At 38.5% G+C, this 15,997-nt stretch overlaps 3 protein-coding genes across 4 annotated transcripts in view; 2 read left to right on the top strand and 1 right to left on the bottom strand.

Moving 5' to 3' along the window:
* The first annotated feature begins 463 nt into the window (after nucleotides 1-463).
* Nucleotides 464-2,820, top strand: bxdc2 (brix domain containing 2). Its single transcript, XM_079551614.1, has 10 exons — nucleotides 464-635; nucleotides 826-937; nucleotides 1,392-1,435; nucleotides 1,511-1,581; nucleotides 1,649-1,698; nucleotides 1,796-1,869; nucleotides 1,941-1,991; nucleotides 2,067-2,168; nucleotides 2,263-2,391; nucleotides 2,464-2,820. Exons 1-10 carry the CDS (start codon nucleotides 489-491, stop codon nucleotides 2,707-2,709), a joined length of 1,026 nt encoding a protein of 341 aa, XP_079407740.1. The 5' UTR covers nucleotides 464-488; the 3' UTR covers nucleotides 2,710-2,820.
* A 139-nt stretch (nucleotides 2,821-2,959) lies between these two features.
* On the bottom strand, nucleotides 2,960-4,493 carry rad1 (RAD1 homolog (S. pombe)). The gene is made up of 7 exons (XM_079581219.1): nucleotides 4,373-4,493; nucleotides 4,101-4,302; nucleotides 3,919-4,027; nucleotides 3,691-3,848; nucleotides 3,522-3,622; nucleotides 3,346-3,444; nucleotides 2,960-3,259 (listed from the first exon to the last, which is right to left on the bottom strand). The coding sequence occupies exons 2-7, from the start codon at nucleotides 4,293-4,295 to the stop codon at nucleotides 3,076-3,078; spliced, it is 846 nt and encodes a 281-aa protein (XP_079437345.1). The 5' UTR covers nucleotides 4,296-4,302; nucleotides 4,373-4,493; the 3' UTR covers nucleotides 2,960-3,075.
* Nucleotides 4,494-8,265: 3,772 nt separating this feature from the next.
* Nucleotides 8,266-15,997, top strand: part of dym (dymeclin) — a 37,764-nt gene continuing 30,032 nt past the window's right edge. Inside the window, exons 1-8 of one of the 2 annotated variants that reach the window (XM_079551689.1) lie at nucleotides 8,266-8,441; nucleotides 9,679-9,840; nucleotides 9,911-9,963; nucleotides 10,029-10,122; nucleotides 10,648-10,784; nucleotides 11,646-11,718; nucleotides 12,715-12,840; nucleotides 12,934-13,073. In XM_079551689.1, coding sequence (XP_079407815.1) covers nucleotides 9,701-9,840; nucleotides 9,911-9,963; nucleotides 10,029-10,122; nucleotides 10,648-10,784; nucleotides 11,646-11,718; nucleotides 12,715-12,840; nucleotides 12,934-13,073 — 763 coding nt within the window. In that variant the 5' untranslated portion in view covers nucleotides 8,266-8,441; nucleotides 9,679-9,700. Of the gene's footprint in view, nucleotides 8,442-8,776; nucleotides 8,896-9,678; nucleotides 9,841-9,910; nucleotides 9,964-10,028; nucleotides 10,123-10,647; nucleotides 10,785-11,645; nucleotides 11,719-12,714; nucleotides 12,841-12,933; nucleotides 13,074-15,997 lie in introns of those variants that run through there. The other variant, XM_079551690.1, reaches the window with a different exon arrangement.

The raw sequence follows: 15,997 nt of genomic DNA, 5'->3' as shown, positions 1-15,997 counted from the left end.
ATTTTTGCTTAGCCTACTATTTGACTTTTTTCATTTTCAGCCTTTTTTTTATTCTCGTTATTATTGCTATTTTGGGTCATTCCAAACTGCAGAAAATGTGCTCAGTTCATTAATAACAAAACCAGGACTACTCAGAGCTAAACCATGACTAAATCAATGCAAAAACAGGCCATATCAAGGCTTAGACCAGGACTACACATCTGAACCCCAGGGGCCAAATACATCCCTTGATGCCTTGTGTATGAAATGCAGTATAAATAAACATGCCTTGCCTACAGACAGTGTGAGGTGATAAAGAAAGCAGTGTTGAGGTTTCTTATGAGAACGGGTTTATTTGTGAGGATTTAATTTGGATGAACTGGGTTCAGGGAGTCCTTCCCGGCCCACACTCCATACCGGGAGGTGGCGGTAATGCACCTAAATGTTGTTTGCCAACCGCCATTAAACAACACAAGAAGAAGAAAAAAATCTACCAAAAAACGAACATCATGGCGTCGTCCAAGAGGAAACGTGGGGCACAAGGTTCTGCTCCGAAAAAGGCAAAGAAAGTAAAATTTGTTTCCAATGAAGATGAAACATCGAGCGAAATCAACCCCGAAACGCACGAAGTGACGGTCCCTGCGCCGGTGTCCAGGGTAAGCCTTCTCAGACCGTACACACGATTGTTGTTGCATGGATAACTTAGCCCCGTTAGTAAAGTGAGCAGCCCTTCAAACGCAGACTTTTTGTTGTAATATAAGTAGTGTTTTAAAGAGAGTATCGTGTTGAGGGGACTACATGTTTGATTGCTTAAATCCTAGTCACAAATGTGATGATTTTCCACAGGGGAAATGGACCAACAAGGAGAGAGTTCTGATTTTCTCCTCCAGGGGTGTCAATTTCAGAACAAGGCATCTGATGCAGGATCTCAGGACTTTAATGCCTCATTCAAAAGCAGGTGAATGTACTTTACTGCACAAATCTCTAACCAGCAGCTCACCTGCCCTTTCATGGGATTGTGTTGAACATGTTTAACAACTGCAAACATTTAGATGCACACAGTAGAAGTAAAGCATACGTACAGTAAACCGAAGTCAGGTTCTTAATTGAGTTAAAATATCATCCTGTCAAAGGCTCATACATACTTCCAAGATGCAAGAACTTTGTTCTTACACCGAGAGCTGCAAGAACAAAATGAACTCATTTTGGCCATGTAACCAAGCAGATGTTTTCAGTTACAAGAGCTTCCATGGTGATTGCGTCTTATGAAGTATGAATGAGCCGAGTCTCAAGGTTAGCTGGCTCTTTGTAGCAGAAAGCAGCTCGAGCGATAACAGTTTATTGAAAGACGGTTGACATTTTTCTTTACTTGAGTCAGAGATTCATTCCTAAGCTTTTCTTTGTGTTTGTAGATACGAAGATGGACAGAAAGGATAAACTATTTGTCATCAATGAGGTGAGTTTGTGTGCAGTCTTTAGACACATCAATAAGCTCTTGTGCTGCACATATTCTTACTAAAATGTTCTCTAGGTGTGTGAAATGAAGAATTGCAACAAATGCCTCTTTTTTGAGGCAAAGAAAAAACAAGATCTTTATTTGTGGTAAGTCCAAGTCTACAGATGTGTTTCACATTTGCTGTAGGGACTAACTGTTTCATACTATCTTCAGGATTTCAAACAGCCCACATGGACCATCTGCAAAATTTCTTGTTCAGAATAGTAAGTTTTTACTACTTGTCTTACGCTTGTTTTTGGATGTAGCCACCATAGTACCAGAAAAACAATGGATTTATGGGTGAATTTGTTTTGGTTTTAGTTCACACTCTGGCAGAACTCAAAATGACTGGAAACTGCCTCAAAGGATCTCGACCACTGCTGTCTTTTGATCCTGTAAGATGCGCCTAATAATTTAACAATAATTTAATTTTCATCAGTGTTTAATATTTGATTGTTTCTTACAGACATTTGACAAGGAGCCTCACTATGCATTATTAAAGGAGCTTTTTATCCAGGTGATGTGCAGCATTATATACATGAGTTTGTAAGTGTTTGACTATTGTATTTAATATCAGGGTTTTATGATTTAGACATTCTCCACTCCACGGTATCATCCCAAGAGTCAGCCCTTTGTGGACCACGTCCTCACATTCACCATTGTCGATAACAGGATCTGGTTTCGGAACTATCAGGTAATGACCAGCATAAATATATATGATAATCAGAATTGGAAAGAATCCTAAACTCATTGTATTTTTGTGTGTGTGTGTGATTTGTTTAATCCAGATCATTGAGGAGGATGCATCTCTGGTGGAAATAGGCCCTCGGTTTGTCCTAAACCTGATCAAAATCTTTCAGGGAAGTTTTGGAGGACCTACTCTCTTCGAAAACGAACATTTCCAATCTCCTAACATGGTAACCAAGTCAATCTATCGATAGTTTTAATGGGATATGCCTATGAGTCAACTGGGTCTTTTTTGTTTTCAGCATCGAAGACAGTTGCGACTCGCTGCAGCAGCCAAGGTCCGGGAGAAACAAATGGTTAAAGAACTCCAGAAAATGAAGAGGACTGAAGCAAAGGAGGATGTTACAAAGGATGTCACAGCTGATGTATTTCTTACACCGGCTGATGAGAAGCCTGTTCAGATAGAGACAGAGCCACCTCAAGTGAAGGTTGTGAAGAAAAAACACAAAGTCTTTAAGAGACAGAGGATGCAGATGGCTCGCAGGTAACTGGAAGGATTTTCTAGACACCTGGAGATTCAGTGATCGTCTGCCAGTTTTTTTTACTCTGGACTAATACTGTATGTTCTTGAATGTAAAAACAGATTGATTAAACACAACATTTTCCCCCCCAAATTGGTGTTGGTGTGTTTAAAAAAAGAAAAAAATAAGGCATATAAATTGAACTCAATTTATCCGTACAAAATCATGTGAATTTACAAGATGCAGCATGGTTAACTTCAGACATCCTTTCCATAGAATTATTTACAACCCATATACAAGAGTCAATGTTTAGGCAATTTAACCCTGTATTAAATTGCGAGACATATTTGTGAATTTAAAGAGAACTAATGGTACTTCACATGAACAGTAAAGCTATGATCCATCCTCTTCAACCTCTTCATCTGGACAACAGTAGTACTCCACAAAGCAGATCTGTCCATCATCGTTCCTGACCAGGTACTGCAGGGAGAGGAAGCCCCTGCTGTCTGTCCTCACAGACACTTTACAAGACAAAGCCAGAGCCTTGGTAGATGGTTTGAGCAATGTCATCTTGTACCTGTTGATGAAAAAATGATCAAAAGAAACACATTAATGCTTGAATTGAAATGTGTATATATGTAGTAGGAATGTATTTAGTCGCACCTATTGGTCTGTGTCTTTGTACACTGAAATAACTCCATCATGTCTGAGTCTTTAGGATAATCATAATGTGCATTTCCGGAATTTCCAAATGTAGACAGTCTAGATGAAAAGGAGTAAAAGTTAAACAAAAAAGTAAGTTGATTTAGAATTGAATGAGCTTTGTAAAATCAACAGACCGGAAATATGGTTGGTTAGGAGACATGGTAATTTGCAGCACTTCACTTGTCATGTCCAGTTCAGAGAATGCTTCCTTCAAACTTTCTGATTGCAGGATCACCTTGCACAGGAAATAAATCATGGATCATCTGATAATTGATTTAAATAATAATAATTGAAGTAATGTACTTTGTTAGTAACGTTACTGCTGCAAAAGTCAAAGTCAATGGGCTCATCTGGCTCTTGAGTATTTATCTTGCAAACAGTCACCACTCCTCCTTCCTCAAGGAACAAAGTCAGAGGGTAGCCATATCCTACATAGCACATCCGCAGGGCTGTTGATACTCCTACAATTGAAGAAAACGGTCAACACCCAACTCTTGAAGCGCATAGGCTATTTTCCCTTGTATAAGTGACCTGGGACAGCGCTTCCACCAAAGATGTTGAGGCAATCAAGTAGGACGGTGAGATTAACCTGAAATCCTACCACGTCTTCTTTTATAGTAAATTCTTGGAAGATCTCAGCCTGTGGAATAGAGTAGATGTATACATTCACCAACCACGTCATGAAAAAAACTATGCCCTCTGCAAAAACACACCTGGATGAAGGCATTGGCTTGCAGACATTTGGAGTCCTCCACGGTGACTTTAAGTCCATTTGGTGTCGCGCTAAAGATGGCATGATCTTTAAACGCGATGGCTTTCAGAATGTTCGACAAATTACGAGCATTATCTAATGTGGCGACCAGCACATAGAGTTCATCATCCGCCTGAGACTGAGTGGACAGGGGCATGTTCTGTCTGTAAACAACATGCTGGGTTATGAATGGTCATTAACAAGTTATAGAGAAAATGACAGTAATTGACCTACTCGGGACTATTTAACGTAGAACTTTAGGGCGACTTGATGATAATTGATGAAGCCGGACTATTTACCAATCTGTAATAAACGCATATGTTATAATCGTGTCACATCTGGGCCACTTACGGTGATGTTTTGAGATTAGCGCTGTGCGTGAGCATCAGGCTTCAACTTCCGTATTATACGGAAGTCACTACTGCGCATGTGCAAAAAGATTGAGCTTTTCTCAGCTGGAAACCCGACCAAAGGATATATTTCTAAAGGAGTTGTGTGTTTTCTGTTTTTGTGGCGGTAAGACGTGTCTTATTAAATACATGTACGCGTGTAGGAATATATGTAGTGTTATTCGTAATATGATGATGAATCATGATAAATACTAAACACTCTTGTCAGTCATGGTTTAGCAATGACGCATTTTTGTTAGCCCTCAACGAGAAAGGTTGATAATCAAAGTAAGCATTGGTTTGAAGATATTATTTTAGTAAAACTTGTTTAACTGTGCTTTCCTCCACTTTCTTAGATCAACTCGGCAAAAAACCAAACCGAAACCATGGTGTGCATTCCCTGCATTGTGATTCCTGTCTTGTTGTGGGTCTACAAGAGGTTCTTAGAGCCGATCATCTACCCGATTATTTCCCCTTTTATTAATAAATTCTGGACCAAAAAGGCCGTCACAGAGACGGGCACAAGTAACAGTAACATTCAGAGCCAGGCTAATGGGTCATGTAAGGTATGTATGCAGTTATAATTGTGTTTGTTTATTTATTTTCTCTCGTGTGTTGTCCGATTAACATTTAATTTAACTTTTAAATATTTTAGGATGTGGAAGGTACAATTGTGACTTTCTTCTCTTTTTTTGCAGCCTGATAATAAAGAAGGCCTGGCCAATGGATCGCCTTTAGCAGCTGAAAAGAAGACAGACTGATGTTGTGACTCTATGTTCGTGTATATATGTAGGGCAGATTGGACGCTTTATTATGTTTTTATTGATTTGTCATCATGACCACACTCTCTAATTTAATATCAATATATCATGAATAAATAATACTATTAATTCCATTTATTAAATGTTCCATATTTTTAAATAAAATAAACTAATTATTTTTGATTGTTACAAAAGCTTACGTTTTATTATTGCTGACTATGTGATTGAAAATCACATAATCCCCAGAAAAGGGACTGTTTCATAAAAACATGCATATATGACGTTTCTGCTTTTTGTGGTGTCAGATACACATTCAATGACCACTTAACATTATATGCCAGTGATAAAGAAACCACAGAAATGACATAAATGCCCAAAGGACAAAACATACCTCGCCATACGTTAGTATTGTGCCTGTCTTCCCTATTCCTTTGTATGGGGATAGAGCAATCAAATCGGCTCCAGGATTCGACAAACAAAACATTGCTCAGAGTGGGCTCAGATAACTAAAGTAATTTCTGTGATTGAGTTCAACAATATTGTGTATACGTGCACTTGTCAACAAATGGCATCACACAGAAAGGCTACACTGCCACCTTGTGGTTGCTTAATATGCCTACCATTACACCCATAGCTGCTGCTGTTATGAAAACTATGATAAAATCATGACATTAAAGCCTGGAAGGCAGCTGTCTTTTAATAACTGCAGTAATCTTAAAAGTCATCTGAGTAAGTTTCCCTTTGTGTTAGAGCTGTGCACATCCTGATCAGTGTTAGAGTTGATTGATGGGGGTGTGGTGAGGATCAGGGCAGTTGTAACAGTGTGACCCAGAAACAAAATATTATGTCACAGTTGACGCACTAAAATGCTCGCACTTCTGAGTCCTGCACATCGAGTGGCTTACTCCAAATAAATAAAAAACTATATATAGCTCTGCAATAACTGCAATGTTATTCTTGTGTTACTCTTTGAATAGGTTGCGTTCACCTCATCACAACAAAGAGCCTATCGCTGGGTTGCAGGTGACCTCATAGTGACATCATAACATTCTAAAGGCCTATATTTTACATGAGCGTGATGTTGGCCAAAGGACTTTCAGACTTAAAAATAATACGCTAGGTTTGTGCATCAATCACTATAAAATATTGATGAGGCAAAACATTTTAGTTTCGGGGATTTATTACAAACACTGTATTTCTCCCATAGAGTTGTATTGGCCCCTGCCTCCCACCTGACATTATGACATCCTCACAGTCTAAAACGTGAACAGCACCTATTTGACAGTCTATGCCGACAGCACCCACGCCCTCAATAAGGTGGTTGGTTAACATGACATCCCAACATTCCAAACAGCCTACAGTTTAACACGGAGGTGAGGTTTTATTGTGGTCACTGGTAACTGAACTACAGATTTGTTTTTGTCTTAGTTTTCAGCTAATATCTCTGTCATTACTGGGACAATCCACAGGAAACCAAAACAATCGTAAAGTTCCTGGTCTTCTCTGTCAGCACGTATGAACTAAGGTCATTTTTAGAAAACAATAGATGTACTTCAATAGATGAAATAACTTAACAGGCTTGAGCCAAAGGTTGAACATTTACTTCTCAATCAAAGACATTCTATGTGGAAAACTGTACAAAGACAAGAACACTAAAATGCTCTTAAACTAAAACTATAAATTTTTCATCCACAAATGTACATGTGTGAGGACCCGACCAACTTTTCAGAAGAAGTCAATAGTTTGAACTGCAGGTGGGATTTGCTTGCTTTTTAGGACCAGTCTTGTATCACCGGCTATTGACTGATGATTAATTGCCTCAAAAACATGTAACGGTTCAATATTAGATTGTTTGATCAGGATTGAGAGCATTTCTACAGCCATAAGGAAAAGAAAGGGGATTGGGAAATCAGGCCGCCCTGTTGAATTCCTCTCTTTACTGTAAATCGGGGACGTGCCATGTGATAAGGAGACACAATATTTGTATCCCAGTAAAGACACCGGATTACCAGTGTTGGGGATAACGTATTACAAAAGTACCAGATACACAAATATACCTTAAGGTACTTGTTTATAAGATCTGCAGTGGCGAATAATGTCCTCAAAACAAAACACAGAGAATGGGGAAAGTGAAAGAAAAGGAAATCTCTGACTTTTGCTTTGTGGCATTATTGCTATATTCAGTTTGTATGTTGCCAAAAGTAACTCAAAGTAGTGTAACTCAGCTACAATTTTGAAAGAGTAATATGCAATACAAACATACAGTATTACATTTATAGAGCTGTAATCACTATAGAATATATTAACATTTTTAACTACCTTGCCCAACACTGCTGATTACACCTGTGAAGTTAACACCGAATCAAAACCAATGTTTGGAGAATAAATGAATGCTCCACTTCAAAGGCTTCAAAGGCTTAAGTGCCGAATATTATTATATATTGTTTTACCGTTAAAAAATATATTTTTTTATGTCTTGCCAAATATATATAAAATTAGTTGTGAGCCCACCAGTACGGCGTAATACGCGGCTCTTAATTGGACTAGGGGAAAAAATAAAGTCCACGACCGCACAAGTCACAGTACACAGATTGAGAAACTGCACTGAAAATTTCAGCATAAAATGTTCATATTATTATTGTGAATAAACAAAAAAACACCTCTGCTCGATTTTATAAAAACTTGTGGTTTGTGGAGTGTGATGGAAATTATGCTTTCCTCTGAGTGTTGAGCTAAAAGGGCGAAAATCAAAATAATATTTTCAATAAAAGTAGCCTACTATCAGAGAACTATCAAAAATATTTCTAAATTTCCTGGTAAAAACATAGGCCAAATTTACCCCTTGTCGAATAATCACCCATATATGTGTGCGTGTTTTTTATTTTATTTTTTATCTTCAAACTAAATTTGAAGCGTTTTCTCAATATTTTTGTTCTACGTCACCGACGTAAATTGTGTCGTCATTACGTAAGGGGTGGTGACGTGGAAATCATGGTGGATAGCTACTGCTAGTTAACTACCAGAGTTAACTTGTATCAGAAATGTAACACTAGATACATGAAATACAAGGACTCGAGTGGTCCCTGACGGAATAAAGAGAGTTGTTCTTTACATCCGTGGAGACAAGAAACGAAAGAGAAACATTTATGACAGGTAAGCCGCTGGTCAGCTGATTCAAGCAGGATGTGTCTCTCTCTTAACCATGTCAGACTTGTGCACTCATTAGCTAAACCTTCTACCGAGTATTATGTTAGCCATGAGAGATGACATGTAATGAAATGATCTTTGTTATTTTGCCACTGTCTGTTGGTATCATGGATGTACAGGGAGTGTGCTCATGGCTAAAATTGCTACATTTCATCAACACAGTAGCCTGTTTGTTTCTCAGCACAATTAGAAACGATGAAGTGATGCTTTTCTAGATTTCGTGCATCAATATTCCCACAAACCTGCAAAACTACACAGCCTGCTGGTGTGAGCAGCTCTCTGGTCACGTCTGTATATCAAAGGTGTGCCAGGAAACCTCCTCCATCCTGTTTGGCCATGTAGCACCCTGTGGGAGACCTTTACTTATGCCTTGACTAAAGTGGATCTAACGACTTTACCAGTTGCCTCATTATTGAGTTCATGCATGTGATGTCATAAGAAAATTGAGAGGCTTCTCTGCAATGTTATTCTTGTGGTATTCTTTGAATTTAATTGTCCCTCAATTTGACGTTCCATCTTATGTGATTGTTTACCTTGTTCCATTTCTATTTACAATCTGCTGCATAACCTCTGTACTCTCAGAGGTGGGTGGAGTAGCTAAAATATTTACTGAAGAGAAACTTTCGACTTTCCTGTATGAGCGAAAAGGTCAGATTTATTTTCAATGACGCCATAAATTGTGTCAAACAAAACATAAAATCATGTGGAAATTGTAATATTTCCAAACAAAATTACCAAGAAAATGGCATGAAAATACAGAAAAAACAAATAATTCTAAAGAACAAGGTGCATGAGACGAACTACGTATATTTTATTTTTAAAATGAAGCATTTGACACATATTTTGATTTTTAAGAGTACAGATACTTCATCATGATTTTACTGAAGTAGAAGTAAAGTGAAGTAGATCCTTCCAAAAGTTACTCAAATACATATATTTGAATAAATGTAACTACCTGCCTCTGTCTACTCTACTCTACTCTACTCTACTCTACTCTACTCTACTCTACTCTACTCTACTCTACTCTACTATACTATACTATACTATACTATACTATACTATACTATACTATACTATACTATACTATACTATACTATACTATACTATACTATACTATACTATACTATACTATACTATACTAATCATTACATAACACCGTTCACTTTTTTTGTATATTTTTCAGAACTGTTTTGCTATTGGCGAAAATGGGAGCCAATACGAGCCAGATCAGCGACTTATCAGAAAATACAAGTCTTAAAGCTTTAGTTGGAACTGAGATCATTTCAGAAAATGACCCCTTCTGGAACCAGCTCATCTCATTCACGTTTATTAGTCCAACTTGCAGGTAATAATAACACTTAGAAAGAAAAAAAAAGCCAAAATGATGTGTTTTTATTTTATGATCGTGTTTGCAGTGGTGACGCAAAGTTATTAGAAGAAGCAGTCGTCCCATTTGCCAGGATGCTCAGTAAGTTTTTGCATTTTAGAAGCAGAATACATTTTGCACATAAACAATATTTTGACTTTTTGTAGTTGAAAACAACCCCAGGACTGGAAACTTTGGTGCCCTTGTAAGAATTTTCCTTGGGAGGACAAAAGAGCTAAAGATATCTACAGAATGTCAAGAGTGAGTAAAATGGCTGGCTTGATTTTTGCTGTTTGAACATACGTTTTTGTGTTGCCGGAACCTTCGACTGCCCTGCAACTTTCTATGGTCCGCACCGGTCCGTAATGTCCCGCTTTGAGCCGCGTGCATATGGTCTTCTGCTGACCGCGCGCTCAGCAGGGGAATTGAAGCACGTCCCATAGCAGGGCTTTCTCTGGTTCGGATGGGTCACGGGTTCGATAGGTTCCGGTCTGAGGCTGCCAGTTCTGTGCACTTGCTCCCTCAAGAAGGAAAGCACTGCTCAGCTGAGAGATGAGAATTCCCCCCCTACTGCAGCTCTGATTCCGCAGGGCTGACTACAGCCACCTTTTACTACCTCTATATCTGGTGGACTTGATGTCACAAAAAACAGCCATGAAGAAGCTTTGGCTTCTTGTTAAGCTATAAGTGCAGTTGTTTAATTTTAAGTTAGAAGATTGAACTTGTTCTGAACTTATTATGTTGTGAAGTTATTTATTTATTTATCTATTAATTTCTCTTTTTCAGTCAGCTGTTTATATGGCAGGCTCACAATGCACTGTTCATGATTCGCTGCCTGCTTAAGGTGTTCATCAGGGAGATTAATGAAGAGGAGCTGCACCTACAGTTTTGTTACCAGGAGAGGGCTCCAGGCTCCAGTGGAGGTGAGATGGCCTGATCATTGGCACTTACAGTATTATAACCGGGGTTTCCGCAGGGCATTAAAAAGCACTAAAAGTCATTAAATGAATTATGCCAAAATTAATGCCTTTATAAAGGTTAATTAAAGCATCAAATCTGATTCAGACTGACACTAAATCTAAATCTTTTAGAAATTATAATATTTCTTTAGAGACCAAACCCATTATTAAAAAAATTGAATTGGCATATGTTTGATTATTTTTTGAATGGATTTTTACTATTTCTCTTCCTGGTAACAGAAATCACATTAACAAGAATGACATAATTAGACCATTTTGCCAATTGCAAGCTAATGCTAACTAGCACAGACGCATTTCCTATATTGATTAAATAAGTGTGAACAGAAACATACTTTTACACATTAAAATTTGGTAACAGGTGTGATGTGACAACCCCCCCCCTCTCCGCATCTCCACACAATGTAAAACATAGAAGACAGAGAGAGAGTCATTGATTTGATTAGACTGTTGGTGCCACATGCAACAACTTCTTGATGACGATGCCACGGGACTGTACCATTATTATGTGGAGAGTTTTTGTAGTTCAGTAAAAGGAATGACAAAAACTTAGCGGCCGTATGTGTGGTTATGGCGCCTTTTGGCCTCTATGACGCTCCAAGACCATTTTCTTTCAGGTTTTTTGGTTTTCTGGATGGAATATATGTAAACATGGAGACCAATCCATCAGCAGTAAAAATGTACCAGAAACCCGAAAAAGCAAATGATCCCGGAGCGTCATAGAGGCTAAGGATACTGCTTGACCTATAGGACCGGCCATTTACCCTGTGCCTCATTGTATGCCTCATTGTATGCCCCCCCGCGTAGAAACCAACAGTGAGGACCCCCTCGAGGAGCTACTGTCCAATCTTATTCACCTGATTGTTGAAGTGCCCCTGCTGTGAGTATAGCCAAGACTAATGCTGAGTTTGTATGTATCTATGAAAAAATATAAATATATTCTTTCAAGGGACAAGTACCAAGCCCCTATGATTACAAATGTCAGTGTTACAGTCAGAGTTTATTATTTAGATCACAGCTAGAAGGTCCGGGTTTGATTCCCACCTGCACGGGGCCTTTCTGTGTGGAATTTGCATGTTCTCCTCGTGTCTGCGTAGGTTTCCTTCGGGTACTAGGGTTTCTCCTACTACTAAAAACCTGTGCAGAAGGCCAGGATGAAGGCCGTTGTCTCTCTGTCAGAGGATCAGAAGGATGCACCTTTAAAAGCATGTTTGTGGCTGAGAGCCCGTTTTGAACACCTCCTCAGCACTGCTTTGGAAGTTGATCTGGGCTTAAAAAGACTGAATATAACCGGCGATAATACGCTCCCTTGTGTGCACAGTGAGCCTGTCTGATGTGCTTTTCCTCACACAGAGAGGACTGTCTGACCCATAGAAATAGTCCTGAATTGATGTTGAGGTTGGCAAGTCTCTTTCAAAGGATATGAATCTAAATTGAATTTAAAGCTGAACTGAAATCTAAAAATATGACCCTGTATGCCTTTGCCTGAGATGTTTGGTGACAATGTTAGGCAGGAGGGCATCGTCTGTGCCTCTACTGCTTTATCCTTAGGGTTCGGGTTAAGGGAATAGTTTGGATTCGTTTCAGCTAGCATTGTAACGTCGATATGCAAATGTGGCCTTTCCCATCGTGGGAAAAAAAAAAAACGCGGCCCACTGGTCAAAATAATGACAAGGGAAACACACATTTAATAAATATCGATAGAATCACCCTAGGCTGTAGACAGTGAATTGCTTTAAAAATGTGACTAAGATTCATCATACTGATTAATAACACCTGTAATAACAACAACCCTTTATATTATTTGTACTTGGATTTGAATTCTGTTTGTACTGGTCTAATAACCATATTTTGTATGTTCTTTATGTTTATATAGAGACATAACTTACAGCATCTTGTTTGAAGCAGTGACCACACTGCTGGTCTTCTTTTCATACCAGCTCTTCAGTAAAGACATCCGGCGAGATGGTTTAATATACCAACACGTAATGAAGGGTAGATGGTAAGCCGATTCACTGATGGTGTTTTAATTACATTCTTCTTTCAATGAACATTTTAGGCAATAGTTTGTAACCATGCAACTGCTGTTTTTCAGTTTATCTTTAACAAGTCGCATTGTAAAGACGCTGCTTTACAACTTCATCAGACAAGAAAAATGTCCACCACCGGCAACTCACATATTTGAAGCAAAAGCAGAGGGCGGTCTTCTGTATGGCCTCGCATCTGGAGTTGCAAGTAAGATCATAAACTTGTGAATTTCCATTTATCAAAAATATCAATCTAAGTCCTAAAGCAGTGGTTTCGCTAGGGATTATTTCTCTCCATTATTTTGAAGAACGGGGTCATAAAAAAAGCCATCGAGCTATTTTTATTCATCATTAATCTGTCTCTCATTATTTGCATTTTGTAGGTGTTTAAAGAGATATTGCCTATATCTACTATTTAGGAAATAGTCTGAGATTGCAGGATAAATGGAGCTAAACTAAACATGATTTTGAATAGAAACATGAAATGTGAAAACTTGTGCATAAAAGTCTCGAAGGAGGATGACTCCAGAGCCATCAACTACTTATCAATATAACGGCTCATATTTCGCTAATACGAATGCAAACTGGAGCATATTATGTGCATTTCCTCAACTTTAAATGAATTTTTAAGAAAAAATTCAGGTTTGTTCACCGCCAATATGGTAAAATGTGCTCTCAGCTCCGGCTCAGCTTCATGTTGGAACTGTCATGGAAGGAAATGGCTATTTTTAGTTGCCCGCGAAATGCAAAGCAAAACCACGCGGCATTCTCCAGTGATGTGGCTGCGCTTAAGATTATGAACCTGGCCCTTCATCATACTCAAATTTATATTTAAACTATGTCAATCGTTTGTGTTACTTTTGTCGCTTCACTCCTGCTGCTGCTCCTTAGGGAGAGCCCGGAGGCCGTGCTCAGGGATAGGGCTGCATTTGGACTCGTTACGGCTTGGTTCATGTATCGCAAAATATATATTGTATCACAACAAAAGCGCTCTGTCCCAGCCCCACCAAAGAGTTTAAGGTCATTATCAGCAATATTTAAACCGAGATCTGATACTGACGTTACTGAAGTCTTAGCAGGATGGCATCTGTGGTGTTGCCAGGAAATAAATGATTTTGCTGCATACTGGTCACAGATTCCTATCAGTGAGACATCTGCATTCATTGCAGCCTGTCTGTCTGTGGGCAGTGATGGTCTTGATGAGTTACGAAGCACTGTCCAGTTCTGTAATCCCTTAGAGCCCGTCTGTCTGCTGTCGTCTCCCTTATGCACACGCACACAAGCCAACAAGACAGCAGCGCCCTTATCCTGCTTGCTCAGGATAAGGGATTGTTTTTATACTGTGTCTCTATCGTTTCGATAAAGCTCTGGCACCCACACGCTAACTGGAATAGTTGGGTTAGAGACAGTAAAATGAGACAGACATTTATATGTACATTTTACCAAGTTTTTTCCCCCACAAATGAAATGCCAATCTTTGATAATGAACACAATTTTACACTTTTATTTGATTCAGATAATTGCTAAAGCAGATTTCTCATTGCCTCGCATTTCAATTGTCTGTAATTTTGAGGTTCACTTACCATGTAAGCAGCCGGGGTAATAACTTGTAGCTGGATGTGTGTTCTTGAGTTGGAGTATGAATGTTCAGACGTACAGGATAGGTTAACTACGAGTGTCACGTGTCAGTTCTGCTGTGTGCACCTCAGATAGACTTTTTTGTCTTTTTTTTTTCAAGTGTACTCTACCTTCTACCTTCATACATTTTAACAAAATGTATGAAGTTTGGTGACACTTTAACTCTTCTGATCGGCAGACACTGACTGATGGTCAGAGTCCCCACGCTTCACACACATCTGTCCTTCCACTTACATTTTTTATCAATTTGAACATAGCACTGGATTAGTCTTCATGGCATAAAAAATAAAAAGAAGAAGTAGGCCTGTAGTAGGGCTGAACGATATGGACATTTCGTATCTCGATCTTGATATCGATACGATCAGATATAACTGTGGGTTGGGTAAAAACCACAAAAGAGTCTAGTTTTATTGATGAAAATCGATTTATATCTTGCTTTTTCGATTTTAATATTTTGAATGTTCATATCTCCATATCAATACGAAAACGATATATTTTGCTTTTGCGATATTGATATCTTGAATGTTCATATCTCGATATCGATACGGTAACGAGATATCTTTCAGCCCTGACCTGTAACATCATCGAAACAAATATACTGATGTGAGATTGAGGTGATCTTGTCTAGATCTGCCCATGAATAAATAAATGTGTGCCATTGTATATGTGCAAAAACATAAAAACAATGAAGAAATGTCATGATACCTTTCATGCGATCACTTTATATCAATCGCACATGAACTAGCGAGAGAAAAGGGACACGAGGTGTTCTGTGTTTGGTGTTTGGAGACATACTCTGCATCAGACTGGTGTTTTAACAGCTGACTAGACCTCGGTTCTGCATTAGAGCACTCCAGGAGTGAAATGTATGAAGGGTGGAAGTAACAACAATTCTTTGATGCCATAAAAGTACACCTGATTTAAAAACTGACATATGTAAAATGTAAAACAAGTTGTTTTGATAAAAAAAAAAAATTCATCAATTCAGAAATGGGTTTTATCAAGTTTTTTTTTTTTATCACTTCTATCAGTTCAAGTCTTGTTTATCAAATCACAGCTGCGTTTATCAAGTCCAGTTCAGAAATGTTTTTGTTCCTTCCGGTCAAGGCCCTGACGTCTTGCAGTTTTTAGTTGTAGCATCGCACATTTGTTATCAGAAGACGTTCATGAGTAGCGCCCCCTCTGGTGGTCACTTTTGTTATTGCTAGGCTATATTTTATACTTCTTTTATTTTTTGTATAATTAAATCAAACTACGGTAATTCAACATTGGCAACGAAGTATAGAGACTTTGTTCTTTAAAGCCTTTTCACAAGGTGTAGTTTGTTTTTTCTCATGCTCTCTTCATTAGCTACATAATGTTCACACAATTAGAATGTAACCTACAGTAAATAGCTAAGCATCCCGAGACACACACTTTTAGGGGCCCAGAATATATCATTAGCCTAAATATACATTTACATTTGATCATATTGTTGTTTATTGTTTTATTAGG

Source organism: Gobius niger, assembly GCF_951799975.1.
Source record: "Gobius niger genome assembly, chromosome: 2".
NCBI classification, from domain to species: Eukaryota; Metazoa; Chordata; class Actinopteri; order Gobiiformes; family Gobiidae; genus Gobius; species Gobius niger.
Note: the sequence above shows the minus strand (reverse complement) of the source record. Positions and strands in the feature narration are given on the sequence as shown.

Excerpts from the sequence above, each read along its gene's own strand:
- bxdc2 (XM_079551614.1), top strand. The coding sequence starts at position 489 with ATGGCGTCGTCCAAGAGGAAACGTGGGGCACAAGGTTCTGCTCCGAAA. Across the intron at positions 1,699-1,795 it reads AAAATTTCTTGTTCAGAATA|TTCACACTCTGGCAGAACTC; the intron begins GTAAGTTTTTAC and ends TTTTGGTTTTAG. Across the intron at positions 2,392-2,463 it reads ATTTCCAATCTCCTAACATG|CATCGAAGACAGTTGCGACT; the intron begins GTAACCAAGTCA and ends TTTTGTTTTCAG.
- rad1 (XM_079581219.1), bottom strand. The coding sequence starts at position 4,295 with ATGCCCCTGTCCACTCAGTCTCAGGCGGATGATGAACTCTATGTGCTG. Across the intron at positions 3,849-3,918 it reads TGGTGGAAGCGCTGTCCCAG|GAGTATCAACAGCCCTGCGG; the intron begins GTCACTTATACA and ends CTTCAATTGTAG. Across the intron at positions 3,260-3,345 it reads ACAAAGACACAGACCAATAG|GTACAAGATGACATTGCTCA; the intron begins GTGCGACTAAAT and ends TTTCATCAACAG.